This window comes from Chrysemys picta, chromosome 12 (assembly GCF_011386835.1).
Source record: "Chrysemys picta bellii isolate R12L10 chromosome 12, ASM1138683v2, whole genome shotgun sequence".
NCBI lineage: Eukaryota > Metazoa > Chordata > Testudines > Emydidae > Chrysemys > Chrysemys picta.
In genome coordinates this window covers 27015664-27032117 of record NC_088802.1, presented here as the reverse complement: position 1 = coordinate 27032117, position 16454 = coordinate 27015664, and the positions used below count along the sequence as shown (strand labels likewise).

The following is a 16454-nucleotide window of genomic DNA, read 5'->3' as shown; positions in this document are numbered from 1 at the left end:
ACATGGGCATGGAAAGGTACTTAGAGTCCCCTGTCTATAGGCATGTCCCTACATGTTCTGCTGACTCATAGGCATAGCCCCTGGCTTCTCTAAATGGGTTCATTGTACAGCTGATTGCCCTTGATAGGCCAGTAAGCAGGCTGGATAGTGCTGATGCCAATCTGTCTGGGGGTCACCTAGAAACACAGCACAAGTTTGAGCTAGCACTATACCACACATATTTATAACTCATGATCCAAAGATGGTACATACATATAAACAAGCTTATCATATTTAGCAAATCATAACTTTTTCACTGATACTTTATGACATATATGATTCACTGCAATTTTGTAATATTAATATCGATAATATTATAAATGGTCACCCATATTCCATACAGCATCACACTGGTTGTTTTCCAGAATGTGTTGCACATGTCTATTCCACCACCCATCCTCTTCTCTTCTGCTTCAGAGTCCATTACGTTAGGATGCTGGTGCAAATGAGCTGAGATGTTGCCCGGGGCAGATCTGCCCTTCATGCCCTCAGCTGGATGCATGAAGGCATGCATGGCACATGTACCACTACAGAAAACTCTCCCACTACAGTGTCATGCACATCCCTAAAGCGGAATAGATGTGAAGTGGAATAGACTTGTGCAACATCTTGAAAACAGCAAATACAGTAAAGGTTGGTAGCCGATTTTTCCCTTCTCTCTTTCTTCCGGGGAATGGTTTGTGCAGGATTCAACACCTGATTTGACTGTCTTTCCAGCAGTTATTTTGGTTTGTTTCCCCACTTTCCTGTTCCCCTTTTCTCACCTTCCCTTTCCCCAGGCACAGGGACTGACTCCTGTCTGGATTCTCTCTCTGTCTCAGCAGGTGATGAGACGGTGAGTGAGAGCAATGAAGAGAGTCCTTGTCCGGCCGGTCCTGAGCAAATGGAACTGAAGGGGACGTTGCTGGGAAGATGTGAAGGGGATGATTCCCAGATTCCTGGGCAAGGACAAGCCCAAGAAACTCAGTGCAGGCCAGAGAAGCAGCAGGGAACCCCTCCAGGAAAGATACTGGGTGAATCCACTTGCCGAGGGGGAGGTTTGGAAGAATCTAATAAAGTCACGATCCAGCCAAGAACCTGCACTAAAGAGAAGCATTTCGAATGTGCTGAGTGCAGGAAACGCTTTAGTTGTAAAGAACACCTTGTTAGACATCTGAGAGTCCACACTGGAGAGACCCCGTATCACTGCCCCGAGTGTGGGAAACAATTCAGTGACCAATCAATCCTTATTAGACATCAGCGAACCCATACAGGAGAGAGACCCTATAAGTGCACTGACTGCGGGAAAAGCTTCAGTCAGAGGTCAGGCCTTATTACACATCAGACAGTCCACACAGGAGAGAAATGCCATAAATGTCCTGACTGTGGACAAACCTTCACTCAGAGAGGGCATGTTACTAGACATCGGAGGACTCACACGGGTGAGAGACCCTATGGATGCCCAGAGTGTGGAAAAAAGTTCGCTTCCACCTCTGACCTTATTATACATCAGAGAATCCACACAGGAGAGAAACCCTATAACTGCCCCGACTGTGGGAAAAGCTTCAGTCACAGCCATCACCTTACTGACCATCGGAGAATCCACACAGGAGAGAGACCCTATACCTGCCCCGACTGCGGGGAAAGCTTCAAAAGTAAATCTGGCTTCAAAGTCCATCGGAGAAGGCACACGGGAGAGTGCCCCTATCAATGTTCCGTCTGTGGGGAAAGGTACAAAACTAGGAACTCTCTAACATGCCACATGAAACACCACACAGAATAGTGCCAGACACTTCCCCTCCTCTCTCTGCATCTGTAGAGATAGGAAGAACCATGAGGATAATAAACAGTTGCCCAATGCCCTAGGAAGTCAAGTGGCACCACTATTTACTTGTGTGCTGTGTATCTCAGGAGGACGGAGGCACCAGGAGAGTGACATTATTATTATTACTGTCTTGCATTATTCTCTGACACTCTCCCATCCCATCCCAGCTCCCTCTGTCATGAGGAGGCTTCTACTGAGCCAAAGGGTTTACCTGGATTTCCTAGTCCCTGTTTTTAGGCAGGGACTTAGTTCACATTGTTGCACACAGGGATTATTCTGTAAATTGCTGCCCTGGGAGGCATTTTCTCCCTGTTTCTGCATGGTGGGGAGAGCAGGGGTCTGAAATTTCTGGATAGTTGGGTGTCAGTGGATTGTTTATTGTTCATTGAATTATTTTCTGGGTATTGCTCAATTATGTGTTTTTCCCCCAACTAAGATGTAAATAAAACTTTTCTGGCAAATCTCATTTTCCTGAGCAGCCTGGGAATTTCATTGATTCTTGAGCTCTGGGAGGGAGAGGGGCCAAGTGTCCCAGACTGGGTGAGTTGTCTCCCTCTGCAGGAATCACTCATTTCCCCCATATTCAGCCCTTTCCCTCATGTCTTGGCCCATCCAGCTTTGGAAGCTGGAGCATAGCCACATCTGTGTCTTTGCTCTTGCAGCTTTGACGGCCTCTGGGCTCTATCCTTGGGTCTTCCCTTCCCCTCTACAAGGGGTTTAATTGGGCAGGAGAGAAACATCCTTAGAGGCAGAATAGATGGACATTTCCAGATGGGGAGCAGCTCGTCTCCTTCTCCCCAGCAGCATCTCCAGCATCTGTCCCATCTGTTCTGCCCCAGCTCAGTGAGGAATCCAGTGACTCTTGGGCAGAACTGTGACATTTCTCATGGGCATAGAGCAACTGCATGGCTCTGAGAGCCCCTCGCCAACTCCATCCCAGGTGTTCTCTTTCCATCGGATGCCTGGATCCTACTCCCACTTTCCTGCATTTTTTTGTGATTCTGTAGTTCCCTGGTGTGGTGCCTGCATCTCTGACTTGGGGAGAACCCCTGTTTCCCCAACGCTCTGCTGTTCCATTCTCTCTCCTCCCTCTCAGTTCCATTGCACCCTGGAGCCATCCAACCCCTGCCCTAGGGCTCTGATCACAACCCCAGCCTTGGACCTGTGTGGAGAGTAGTGAACAAATGCAGCCACCAGCCAGAACATCCCATGAGTTTGTTACTGACTGAAACAACCAGCCCAGGTGTCTCCATTCAGGTGTTCATGACAGTCCTGGGTTATTGTCTGAGCTGGAGGGAAACAGAGCAGCCCTGTGGCTGTGTTCCAGAGGGACTTTCCATGGGCAGCACGAGTGACTGAGGGAGACAGACAAGAAGCCATGAATGGGAGCGATTGACCCTGGAGTTTGCCATGTGACAAAGCAGCAGCAAAGGCCAGTGTGATTCTCAGGGCTGTGTAGGCAAAGGTGTCTGGGGCAGGGAGGGGAGAGTCACTCTCTGCAGAGCTCTGGGGATACCTACCTGGGAGCCTGGACCCAGCCTGGCTGGGAGCCTGGACCCAGCCTGGCTGCCCAGGGCCATGAACTGCAGGGGTCCTGATATTCCTGTTTCATGGCTCTCATTCTGGGGGGATTTCTTAAGGACAAAGGACTGTGCCCAAAGATCTCCTTGGAGGGGGAAGTTACATGTCTTGGCTTGAGCCTCAGAGGCTCTCGTGTTGGTCTGTAGAGAACCTGGAATCTCCCAGGGGTTTGCCAGATCAAATTGATTAGTGCGGTATCTGTAATTTGCCATGATGCTAAGAAATAAGCACACATTTTAGATGGCCACCAATACAAAAGATAAAATGCACAGATTTGACCCTACTCCCAAATGCAAATTACACTTAGAAAGACCCAATAAAACAATAAAAATACAACTACAAAAATGAATATGTGGATCCATTTAGTTCATAAAGAAAATTAATTTCATCCAGTTATTTTCCCGTTTTTGTCGCTGACCCGGTAAATAGAGCAACTACCTGTATCACTGAAATGGTGTCACTGCATCCCCAATATTCTTTTTGAGCCAATGAGGCAAAAGGCATCTGTGCCAAGGCTCGAGAGAGTCACTTATTTCCCTCCAGCAAAATGAAAATTAGAAAATAATAAGTAACACGGCATTATCTTTACCCTCGCCAGACATGCTTAGGCATAAATGGTTGAACCTCTTCAGTACCAGTGTACTCTGCCTTCTGAGTGAGCCGACAGCATTGTTTGGAGACTTAGATCTGTAATTGCCCTTCTTAGGTTATTACTCTTCAACAGTTCCAAATATTTCACTGATGGGACCATTTCAAAGCGCTGTTCTTGATTTGTTTTTTAGGGAACTTTTTCATAGGTTTTATGCTACAATCTAATATTTTTTAATAAAAACAGAGTTTTAAACATAGCTTTACTTTTTCTTTACAATGAAATATAGTTAGACCCCATTTCTACTTTGTATGAAAGGAAGTGATGAACTAATTGTATTTTCGCAAGTAGACTTATATTGCAAAGGTCTGGAATTGGTGGTAACCTGTTAACTGCAACTGTTTCATCTAATTTTAAACACTGTATGATTAACACACAACTATAGAGCTACAAAAGTTTCATACCATTTTATTGGCACATATTTAGTTTAATAAAATATTTTTTCCCCTTGCAATTCAAAAAACTTCTCTAGGGCACTAGCAATCAACCAGTTGAACTGGTAAAGAACCATAAAGAATGACTGAAATCTCAATAGCTTAAGAAGAACCATAAAGAATCACAAAAATGCCATCAGCAGCCATTTTTTCTTAGATCTCTAAGGGTGTGTCTACACTTCAGTATAGACTTCTGGGTGACAGCTGAGACCTGGGTTTTAGGACCCTGTGAGGTGGGAGGAGCTTGGAAGTCACACTGCAACTAAATGGCTCCCCAGCCCCAGCCAGAGCCCCACATCTGCCCGAGTCAGCTGGCACAGGCCAGCCACAGCTGTCTAACTGCTGTGCAGACACACCCTTAGATGGCTGATGTCACCTAAGGATATTCCAGTGGATAGCCGGATATTGGGTTGCATGTCTGAGAAGAGTATGTTCTCAATTTGAAAAGGGGGAAGGCAGGGGTTCCCAAAATATGGGCCGCGGCCCACCACTCCTGGGTGGTCCACCAGCGCAACTGCATTCGCCAGTCACATTCTCAGTAAATATTTAACTCCATGTGACTTGTGTAATCTAAGTAAAAGCTACATCAATATAATGATTTGAGCATATATGTTGGTCAGAATATAGAAAAAACTATTTTATTTTATTTAAAAAAAAAAAAAAAAGCTGCAATACGTCCGGTGTAATTCTCACTAGTACAACGGTGCATTTCACTGCAAGATGACCTAGCAATGTACACGCAGTCCGCCATTTACAACTCTACTTCAATCTGACAAAGATGGATTTCTTTTCTGAAAATGATAAGGGTGCACTGGTGGAGAACATAATGAAAGTCACGGGCCAGCTACACGAAATGAGCCAGCCAAAAAAATAAAGTAAGTGTTAAGAAAATAGGATGAGACATACTTGAAGTTTGGATTCTCCTTTACTGGGTCAGATGAGAACCTGTTGCTGTTACCCCAAATTGGGCCAGCTAGTAAGCTTAGGGAGGACTAATGACTCACGGGCAGAAAGCAGTACGTTGGTGGGAGGAAGGAGGGGAATGGTTAATTTCCCCTTGTTTTAAATCCAAGGGGTTTGGATTTGTTTTCACCAGGGAATGGGTGAAGGTTTTTCTAGGCTTCCCAGGGAGGGAATCCATTGAAATGGTGGCAGCCGAACCAGAGCTAAGCTGGTAGTTAAGCTTAGAAGTTTTCATGCAGGCCCCTACATTTGTACCCTAAAGTTCAAAGTGGGGATCCAGCCCTGACATGGCTTATTGATAGCTAAGCTCAAAAGAATGGGGGCAGGGGGTCACACTCACACTTGCATACTCATGCTCCCAGGACAGGCACGGCACTGGAGATGTCAGGATCCTTCAAGGTAAGTGTCCCACAGCTCAGCGATGGACAGTACGATGAAGGTAAGTCTTCCCGAGGCATGATGGAATGCAACGCGGCGAATCACTGGCCAGGCAGTCCGGGCGAAGGGCCTTTATGGGAGGTACAAGATTGTGAGCGCACTCCTGAGCACATGGCCCCTTCCCCTTTTAAGGACCTGCTCCTCATGGCCTGCGACTAGAGATGACTTGGCCATGTCTGGTTGGCCACACTCCACCTCGGGCAGTGTCCATGCAGCATCCATGCATTGGGTGTGTGATCGCTGCCTAATTAGAGTCCCAGACACCTTATCTACCTGGGAGTTCTTCTAATCTTCCAGCTGTTCAAGCAGCCCATTCATCCCCTAAGCATTCCAGGAGGGAGGGGGAAAGCCACTTCACAGGTATTCAAAGAGGGAGAGGAGATGTCACAGAGCTTGGGGGGGACACAAGGCCCTGCACTCCCAGCTTCCTGCGATTCACCATAACTCTCAGCCAGCCAGTAAAGCAGAAGGTTTATTTAGATGACAGGAACACAGTCCAAGACAGGTCGTGCAGGCACAGAGAACAGGACCCCCTCAGTTAGATCCATCTTGGAGTCCCAGGGGCACCACAACCCCGTTGGGGGGTCAGAGCCCCGTCCGGGCTCCCCTCCATTACCAGCCAGCTCCTGAAACTCCAACTCCCTCCAGCATCTCTCACCCAGCCTTTGTCCAGTTTCCTGGGCAGAAGTGTCACCTCACCTACAACCCTCTTCCTGGGTTCTCACGTTACATGCTCAGATATCTTCCCTCAAGACCAGTCTCCCATCCCCCAATGCAGACCATCCCAGCCAACCTCCCCACTCAGCATTCAAAGACCACATTAGGAACAGTCCCAGTTCTTCACAGGAGACAAAATGGGGGGGCGGGGGAAGTGTAACAGATCTTTTGAGCATACAGGTTATACACAGCATAGTCATACAGAGCATACAGCTCACTGCTGCTCCTACAAAGGTTGCCTCAGTGTGTTATAAAGGAAAAGAAAACATGTACATAGTTTATTCACAGTGTTGTAGTTTATATGGATGTAATAAATTAATAATTTTCCTCAAGCACTGTTAATTGTTAATACTCGGCCACGGTGCCTACTGCAGCTGCACAGGGGGAATCTCAGGGAAAAAAGTTTGGGAACTCCTGTGTGAAGGGAGTAGACCGCCATGTAGAAGAAATGCATAAGATCATTCGTGGTGAATTTCTTGCAGAGTTTACATCAACATTTATTAAACCATTAGTGGGCAAAATCCTGAACCAGTAACTTCAAGAATAAAAAACATTATTGAATTAAATAGCAAAAATGTCATTATAAGGGAATTCAGCCACCGCTTGGGCACTTCCAGAATGTCAAGTTCAGCAAAACTGAAACTTCTGAAAACCAGGCAATATAGAGTTAAGGTGAATGTCCACACAACCTTAACTGCTCCTCACCGCCCTGGAGCTGGCAATAGCCGCTGGGAATTGTCTGCGTGCACTCCACTTGCATTCACTGCATTAGGTGTAGCTATATTGTATGTTGGAGGAATGAGTTGCAGTAGTTTGGGAGAGCTGTAACTGAGCTAAGGAGATCTGGGTCTGAGCCCTCACCTCCACCCAAGTGTGTTATCAAAGGAATGAGATGTGCACCTGGAGGTTTCTGCATCATTTCAATACAGAATTATGTAGGGTGTGTGTGACAGGATCCCTGGGGTTCAACCCAGAACTGAGATACCACTGCGCCCCCTTAACTCTCCAGCCTGGGCTGTCTCTCACTTGCTTTGCTAGTGACAAGCAACAAACCCCTCCAAGCTCCATTATCATTCAGCACAACAGCATGTGGAGCCCCACACTAAGCTAGATTGCATGAATGCTCCCAGAGCCACTCATGAATCACACAGAGAAAGGCACCAGCCAATTCCCCCCAGCTCCACAGCCTTACACCCCAGAGCTGTATTGTCCTGCCCTGGTCCAAAGCCTGAGCAGTGTAAGTTTATTACCCAGTCCGCCCCTCCCTCAATGCGGAGAGGACATGCACCAGCTTTTGTAAACTGAGCAAAGGTTTCCCAAGCACGTCAAGCAAAACACACTGTTTTAGGTAAAGTATAACACAGATTTATTAGCTACAGATGGATAGATTTAAAGTGATTATAAATGGCAGGCATAAAAGGTCAGAGATACTTACCAAAAGAAAATAGAAGATAAATACACAATCTAAATCTTAAACCTTATTACACTAGGCAGTATTTAGATCAAGCAATTTTCTCACCCCACTGGATGTTACAGTGCATAATACACAGGCTTCCCTCTTAAACCTAGACCAGTCTCCTCAAGTGAAGTTGTCGTTTTCTCAGCATTCCTGTTGCTTCCAGCATAAGTGGGGGATGCCACCGTCCCTCATTTTATACCCTCAGTCCATGTGTCTAGAAGACACTTGTCCAGACCTGTCCTGATGAGCTTTGCTGAGTCGCAGGGGTCCCATGCCTGGTGGGCTTTGCTGAGTCACTGATCGAGTAAACTTCCATTGTGTGAACTCATGCAACTGAGCCATAGAGTTGATTACTGGTTGGTTAACACCCACATGGCAGTAGAGATTTGCAAACTTACAATATATTTCAGTACCAACCACACAGCAACATTTTATTACTTCACATACCATGAGAGCACAGACAAGCCAACAGGATATTAGTGTTTGCCAGATCAAGACTTTCAAAATGCCTTGCTCAAATCTGGGGGAGATGATGAATGCTGGGGTCACCCAAGCAGTAGGAACCTCAGAATTTATGAGCTCTGATCACAGAAGAGAGAGAAAGAGAGTCAGTTCACTAATCTCTGATCAGTGAAGATCAGGGCCAGGAGGAGTTGGGAGGTAGAAGTGGGAAAGGTCTGATTGGCATAAGGAGAGGGAGAATTGGTGGCATAAGGAAGAGATAGCAGTAGAGCGTCTCAAACTTACAACATATTTCAGTAACAACCATGTAGAAAATCTCATAACTTCACATAACATGAGAGCACAGACAAGCCAACAGCATATTAATGTTTGCCAGACCAAGACTTTCGAAATGATACCTCACAAGGCATACTTTGTACAAAACATGTCAATTATATGAGGCTGAGGGAACTGGGATTGTTTAGTCTCCAGAAGAGAAGAATGAGGGAGAATTTGATAGCTGCTTTCAACTACTTGAAGGGGGGTTCCAAAGAAGATGGAGCTCGGCTGTTCTCAGTGGTGGCAGATGACAGAACAAGGCGCAATGGTCTCAAGTTGCAGTGGGGGAGGTTTAGGTTGGATATTAGGAAACACTATTTCACTAGGAGGGTGGTGAACACTGGAATGGGTTAGCTAGGGAGGTGGTGGAATCTCCATCCTTAGAGGTTTTTAAGGTTTGATAAAGCCTTGGCTGGGATGATTTAGTTGGTGTTGCTCCTGCTTTGAGCAGGGGGTTGGACTAGATGACCTCCTGAGGTCTCTTCCAATTCTAATATTCTATGATTCTATGAGTCTCAATGGGGGACATGGCTCTTCCCTCTGTACAGGATTCTGTAAGAATATTTAACAACTAGAGGGGAAAGGAGGAAAATCATAGGTGATTTTATTTCAAAATGCAAGAATTAGGGAGAAAACAGCAAAATCTGCGGTTGGGAGTCCAGTGTCTAGTACTTTAAAAATGGCCGTCCTCAAAGGTGACTTGAAGAGAAAAGAATGAAGGCTCTGTGTGTCCTTTGGATTTTGTGGTAGGTTTTTTTCCTCCACTAGAAAAATTAATGTTTTTCATTTTTGACTTCCAAAAATGTCTTCTCCTCTCTGTTATTGTTGGGGAATAGTTGGTTGGCTCCCAGGTGTTTCGGGAGCTTTGTTCCATTCTCGGTGAAGATGGAAGTGCTGAATCTTGAACCTCCAAGCACTTGAGGTTTAACATGTTACGAAAGCAAACCATTTTTAAAAAAATGCTTAAACTGACTGAATAAAAATCCACAGCCCTTCTTCTTCCCCAGAATTAAAAACAAAAAAGAATAAAATACCTCCTAGGCCTTTTTAAGTGATCATAAAGGAGCAAAAATTGACACAAAACTAATTATTTCATCTTCTTCAGGTCACCTTTAAAAATTCTGACAGCACCATCCTCATAATCTCACATCCTAATTCAAACTACAGCTCAGTGCCTGCTAGGGCTAAAGGCAGCAGGATGTGTTTGATAAAGTCCTGATCACTTTCTGCCACTAGGGAACTATATTAATAAATAAACCCTTGCTGGGAAGGCATGCTCACACAGGCATGTGGAATTCCAGAGTCACACACTTTAAGATCAGAAGAGAAGTACTACGATCATCTAGTCTGACCTCCTGCATAACATAGGCCAGAGAGTTTGCCCCTGTAATTCCTGGATTGAACCCATAGCTTCTCACTGAGCTCAGCAGTGGTTCTCAATCTATTTACCATTGCAGGCCGCATATATGGCCCACAATGTGTTGTATGGGCTGCATCCAATACTACCTGCACAGCCCTGCATGGTCACATGGGCCGCAGCCGTGTGCTGATTGGGCTGCAAGTGGCCTGTGGGTGCAGGCTGAGAACCACTGAGCTAAAGCAAATCTGTTCGAAACCCTCCACTCCTGGTTTAAACACTTTCAGCAAAGGAGAATCCAATCCACCCCATTTCAGATTCCATTTGACAAGCCTTTTCTCCCCAGCAGACCAGAATGATTTTAAAGCTCTCCTGGAGCTCCCCAAAAGTGCTACATAGAAACTCATGGTTTTTAAAAATAAACAGGATTTCTTGAAACACAAAATTGTCCCCCAGTGCTGACTAATAAGAAGCCAGTCCCTGATTGCAGCTAGAGCTCTTTCTAGTCAGGGCCAGCTCCAGGGTTTTTGCCGCCCCAAGCGGTGGAAAAAAAAAAAAGAAAAGCCGTGATCGCCGGCAGCTCCACTGCGCCGCTTTCTTCTTTGGCAGCACTTCGGCGGCAGGTCCTTCCCTCCGAGAGGGACAGAGGGACCCGCCGCCGAATTGCCACGGAAGAGCCCAACATGCTGCCCCTTCCCCTTGGCTGCCCCAAACACCTGCTTGCTGAGCTGGTGCCTGGAGTTGGCCCTGTTTCTAGTGAGCCGTCATTTTCATTAAGATCAGGAAAATCACCCAGGCCCCCCCATCCTTCCAAGCAGTGCTGCTATATCCTGGGAAATTTCCCAAAATCTGGGAATTTTTGAGTAAAATGTTTTGAATGAAAATTCCCAATTTCCCAAGTTGAAACATTTTATTCACAAATTCCCAAGTTTTGGGAAATTTCCCAGGATATAGAAGCACTGTAAAAAACTTCATCTGGGAATTTTTCACCAGATTTGGGAAATTTTTAGCGCTAGGTTGGGAAAAGTTGGCATCACGATATAGCACTGCTTCCAAGGTATTTCAGAGGCTGTGCCATGGTTGGCAAAGAAGGTGTGGGTGGAAATGTTCAGACAGACCCACCCCAGTCTAAGCCCCCTGGGCTCATCCCTGAGGGGGTGGAGACTTTTAAAATTCCAAATACCCCCCACCCACCCCTCTCCTGTGCCCCCAGCTCTGCTCCTTCCCCCTGTTACTCCCCTAACTGGGAAGAGCTGGGTAAATCTGCCATGTTTCATGGGTCTCCTACTTCTCTCCTTCTTTTTTGCTCCCTCTTCATCTCACTTTTTGCCCTTAACCCTCCTGACAGCTCCCTCCTCCCCCAGACAGATGAAGGGGAGTCCCCACTGGGGCAGAGTGAGATTCCCAGAGGGGCTGCGAGATCTGAGCTTCCCTGTGTAGTCACTTTCCTGCCCGGCCCCAGCCCTTTCCCCCGGGTCTCTCCCCTCACCTGCAGCCTCTGGCTCAGGGGCTGCTGTCGGCAGAGCCCGGGGCTGGTTCCAGCTGCCGCAGAAAGTCCCACCCTGGGGTTGGGCACAGAGGGGCCTGAACAGCCCCAACTGGGGAGCAGCAGCGGCTCAGCTCCGGCTCCCAGATCACAATGGAGACAAAAGCAGCATCTGACCCAGGAAGCTCAACCCCTGATATCCTGAGCAGAGAGAGCAAAGCAGCGTCCTTCCCCTGTGCCCCCAATGCCACAGGAATCAGTGGGACACGGACGCAGCTCCCCAGCAACTCTGGAGGGGGCTGGGGGGCTGGGGGGGCTGCTCTGGCTACGCAGGACAGCAGGGGCTGAGTGTGATTTATTGCTGCTGCTTCTCCTGTGCCGAACACAAACCAACCCACAGCAGCTCTTGGAAATGGGCCCATCAGGGAAATATTTTGAATTGTTGAAGAACAATAAGCTAAGAAGGGTAATTACAGAGCTAAGTCTCCAAACAATGCTGTTGGCTCACTCGGAGGGGCACGGGTAGCCTGGCACTGAGGAGGCCCAACCATTGATGCCCAAGTGGGTCTGGCCAGGGTAAAGATCTGCCACGCTGCTTATTATATTCTAATTTTCATTGTCACTGGAGGGCAACAAGCAGCTCTCTCCAGCCTTGGCACAGCTGCCTTCTGCCTCAGTGTCTCAAAAAGAACATTGGGGATGCAGAGACACCGTTTCGGTGATACGGGCAGTTGCTCTAGTTGCCGGGTCAGCAACAAAACAGGAAAACAACGGGGTGAAATTAATTTTCCTTATGGACTAAATGGATCCACATATTCATTTCTGTAGTTATAGTCGTATTGTTTGATGGGCTGTTTCTAAGTGTAATTTGCATTTGGCAGCAGGGTTGAATCTCTATTCATTTTATCTTTTGTATTGGTGTCGATCTAAAATGTGTGCGTATTTCTTGAGCATCATGGCAAATTACAGATACGGCACTAATCAATTTGATCTGGCAAACCCCTGGGAGATTCCAGGTTCTCTACAGACCCACACGAGAGCCCCTGAAGCTCAAGCCAAGACATGCAACTTTCCCCTCGAAGGAGATCTTTGGGCACAGTCCTTTGTCCTTAAGAAATCCTTAAGAATGAGAGCCATGAAACAGGAATATCAGGACCCCTGCAGTTCATGGCCCTGGACAGTCAGGCTGGGTCCAGGCTCCCAGATGGGAGTCCCCAGAGCTCTGCAGAGAGTAACTCTCCCCTCCCTGCTCCACGCTGTGGGCACACCTCTGCCTACACAGCCCTGAGAATCACACTGGCATTTGCTGATGCTTTGTCACATGGCAAACTCCTGGGTCACTCGTTCCCACTCACACACTTAGTCCAGCCTCTCCAGGACAATAGGGATTATTTGCCCTTATGGCCTTCCCCAACCCCCATTGGCTTTTCCAACTCCAGGGCCTTACTCCCCGTGGGCTCCCAGAGCCATTCCCCATCCCTGGCAGGGCTGGTCTGTTTCCCTGCAACTCAGACAATGCCCCAGGGCTTTTATGAACACCTGCACTGAGACATTGGGGCTGGTTGTTTCAGACAGTAGCAAACCCATGGGATATTTTGGCCGGTGGCAGCATTTGTTCACTGCCCTCTAGAACAAGTCCAGGGCTGGGGTTGTGATCAGAGCCCTAGGGCACGGGTTGGATGGCTCCAGGGTGCAACAGAGCCAAGGGGGAGAAGAGAGAACAGGACAGCAGAGTACTGGTGAACCAGGGGTTCTCCCCAAGACAGAGATGCAGGCAACAGAACAGGGACCTACAGAATCACCGACACCCACAGGAAAGTGTGGGTAGGGTCCAGCACCCGATGGAAAGCGAACACCTGGGATGAAGTCTGGCCAGGGGCTCTGCAACTGCTCTATGCCCATGAGAAATGTCACAATTCCGCCCATGAGTCACTGGATTCCTCACTGAGCTGGGGCAGAGCAGATGGGACAGATGCTGCTGGGGAGAAGGAGACGAGCTGCTCCCCATCTGGAAATGTCCATCTATCCATCATCTCTAGCTTTGGGTGTCCTCTGGGGCTCACCCCCAGCCAGGGCTCCTGGATTCTGCCTCTGAGGATGTTTCTCTCCTGCCCCAACTAAACCCCTTGTAGAGGGGAAGAGAAGACCCAGAGTTCCAGCCCAGAGGCCATCAGAGCTGCCAGAGCAAGGACACGGATGTACCTGCATTCCAGCTTCTAAAGCTGGATGGGCTGAGACATCAGGGAAAGGGCTGAATATGGGGGAAATGTGTGATTCCTGCAGAGGGAGACAACTCACCCAGTCTGGGACACTTGGCCCCTCTCCCTCCCAGAGCTCAAGAACTAATGAAATTCCCAGGCTGCTCAGGAAAATGGGATTTGCCAGAAATGTAAATAAAACTTCTTATTTGGGGCAGCAGGGGAACCCCAACAAATAACTGAGCAATATTGAGAAAATAATGTAATAAGTAATAAAGACTCCACTGACACCTGATTTTCCAGAAACTTAAGACACCCCACCTTCCCCATCCTCCAGAAACAGAAAGAAAATGTTTCCTGGGATGACAATTTAAGGAATAATCCCTGTGTGCAACAATGTGAACCGAGCCCCTGCCTGAAAACAGGGACCAGGAAATCCAGTTAACTCTTTCGGCTCAGTAAAAGCCTCCTCGTGAATGCATGCTCCGCGGCTCCGCGCTCACAGCAGCCCAGAGGGGAGGGGAGCTGGGGAGCCAGGCGGGGCGATTGGGAACGTGGGGGCAAGGTGGTGACCGGGATAAGGGGAATTATGGGAGAGAAGAGCATTGGGGAGGAGTGTCTGGAGGACTGGACCAGGGTTGTGGGGGAACCTGTGGTTCTGGGGAGCCCCCTGCATGGTTGCTTGAAGCTGCAGCCTCTGTTCCCTGGCACAGCCCTATGGGAAGCACTAGTTGCCTTGCTGTGGAGACAGTCACTGTTGCCCAGCCCAGATTCCCAGCTCAGGCCAATCCCACAGTCAGGCTCCCCCGTCCATCCCCCTACACACAGACATCCTTCCCCCCAGATTTCCAGAACCCTGCTTAGCCCTGCCTGCCCCCACCCCTGGTCCGCCCATGGCCTGTCTCCCAGGGCCCAGCCCACGCCTGGCTCACTATGGCTCTGCAGGGCGCAGTGGGATCAGCCAATGCTGCTGAAGAGGGAAGATGAACATGCCCCTTTTCTGTTGGCAGCTTGCATGTAACCTCACGGCCTGGGAATGGGACTGGCATCAGTGCTCAGGAACAAAGAACAGGGATTTCGCTGGCCAGACCACTGTCTAACGTCCCAGGTCCCCATCCCCGCGTGTGCTCTGAGGGGAGTGTGAGAAGCTGCCCGTGGCGACAGGCAGGGGCCGGCCAGGAGCGATGCGATGAGCAGGCCTAGAGGTCACTGGAAAGGTGAAATCCCAAGCATGGCGGGAGCTTCTCAAACACCCTCTGAACGGCCAGACCACTGAAGGCTCTACCCACAGCTCTGCCTGGCCACGTGCAGACCCCTGGAGCCATCTATGGGGTATCACGCTGGGCCTAAATGCTGCGGCCAGGTCCCTGGATTCTGCAGCACTTTGTTTAAATTAAAGAATGGTGCCCAGGGTGCCTGGGACTGGACACTGCACCCCCAGGGACAAGAGGACAGGCCCTGTGGCAGGGAACTCACACTCTAGGGTCACAACACCCCACACCGGGCAAATGAAGCAGGTAAAGGGGGTGGGGTGGGGATGGGGTGCAGGAAAAGGTTAAGGGAGCTCATTTAGTGCAGGAGGCTGGAGGCTGAGCTCACTCACAAATCAGGGCCTTCGACACAGGGTTGGCAGGTGTCGGGTTTTCGACCGGAACACCTGCTGGAAAAGGGACCCTGGCAGCTCCGGTCAGGGCCGGCTTTAGCAAAAGCGGGGCCCGGTTCCTGGGGGCGGGGCTTGCTGCAAGCCCCGCCCCCAGGAATCGAGCCGCGCCGCGGGGGGGGGGGGAGCCGCGCTGCGGGGGGTGGGTGGGGGAGAGACACGGGGAGACCCGAGCCGCGCCGCGGGGGGAGGGACACGGGGAGACCCGAGCCGCGCCGCGGGGGGGATGGAGGGGGCGGGACACGGGGAGACCCGAGCCGCGCCGCGGGGGGGATGGAGTGGGGGGGACACGGGGAGACCTGAGTCGTGCCGGGGACGGGGGGGGGGTCAGGGGGAAACCCGAGCCGCGCTGCGGGGGGGGGACACGGGGAGACCCGAGCCGCGCCGCGGGGGGGACACGGGGGGACGGGGAGACCCGAGCCGCGGGGGGAGAGACATGGGGAGACCCGACCCGCACCGCGGGGGGAGAGACACGGGGAAACCCGAGCCGCGCCGCGGGGGGACAGACACGGGGAAACCCGAGCCGAGCCGCGCCGCGGGGGGGGGACACACGGGGAGACCCAAGCCGTTCCGCGGAGGGGACACGGGGGGACGGGGAGACTTACTTTGTGCTGCCGGCCCGCCCCTGCTTCCTCTCAGACTTCCCGCGAATCTCTGATTCGCGGGAAGCAGGGGAGGGGGCGGGGCGTGCAGGGGAGGGGAGGAGGGGGAAGTGAGCTGGGGGCGGGGTGAACAGCTGCAGCGCGGGGCCCTCTTGGCGCGGGGCCCAATTCAGCCGAATCGGCTGAATCGGCCTAAAGCCGGCCCTGGCTCCGGTCAGCACCGCCCACCAGGCCATTAAAAGTCTGGCCGGTCGGCGGCACAGCGGGGCTAAGGCAGGCTTCCTTCC

General features: G+C 49.9%; 1 protein-coding gene across 29 annotated transcripts in view; it reads left to right on the top strand.

Annotated features, from left to right (window-relative positions):
* The window catches only part of LOC101944187 (gastrula zinc finger protein XlCGF8.2DB-like), a 28857-nt gene extending 26548 nt beyond the window's left edge, over positions 1 to 2309 (top strand). For 18 of the 29 annotated variants that reach the window (XM_065562518.1, XM_065562507.1, XM_065562517.1 and 15 more), the window contains one exon: positions 861 to 2309. In XM_065562518.1, the coding sequence (XP_065418590.1) occupies positions 861 to 1801 (941 nt within the window). In that variant the 3' untranslated portion in view covers positions 1802 to 2309. Of the gene's footprint in view, positions 1 to 456; positions 673 to 860 lie in introns of those variants that run through there. The other 11 variants (XM_065562523.1, XM_008177575.4, XM_065562522.1 and 8 more) reach the window with 5 other exon arrangements.
* Positions 2310 to 16454: the final 14145 nt, after the last annotated feature.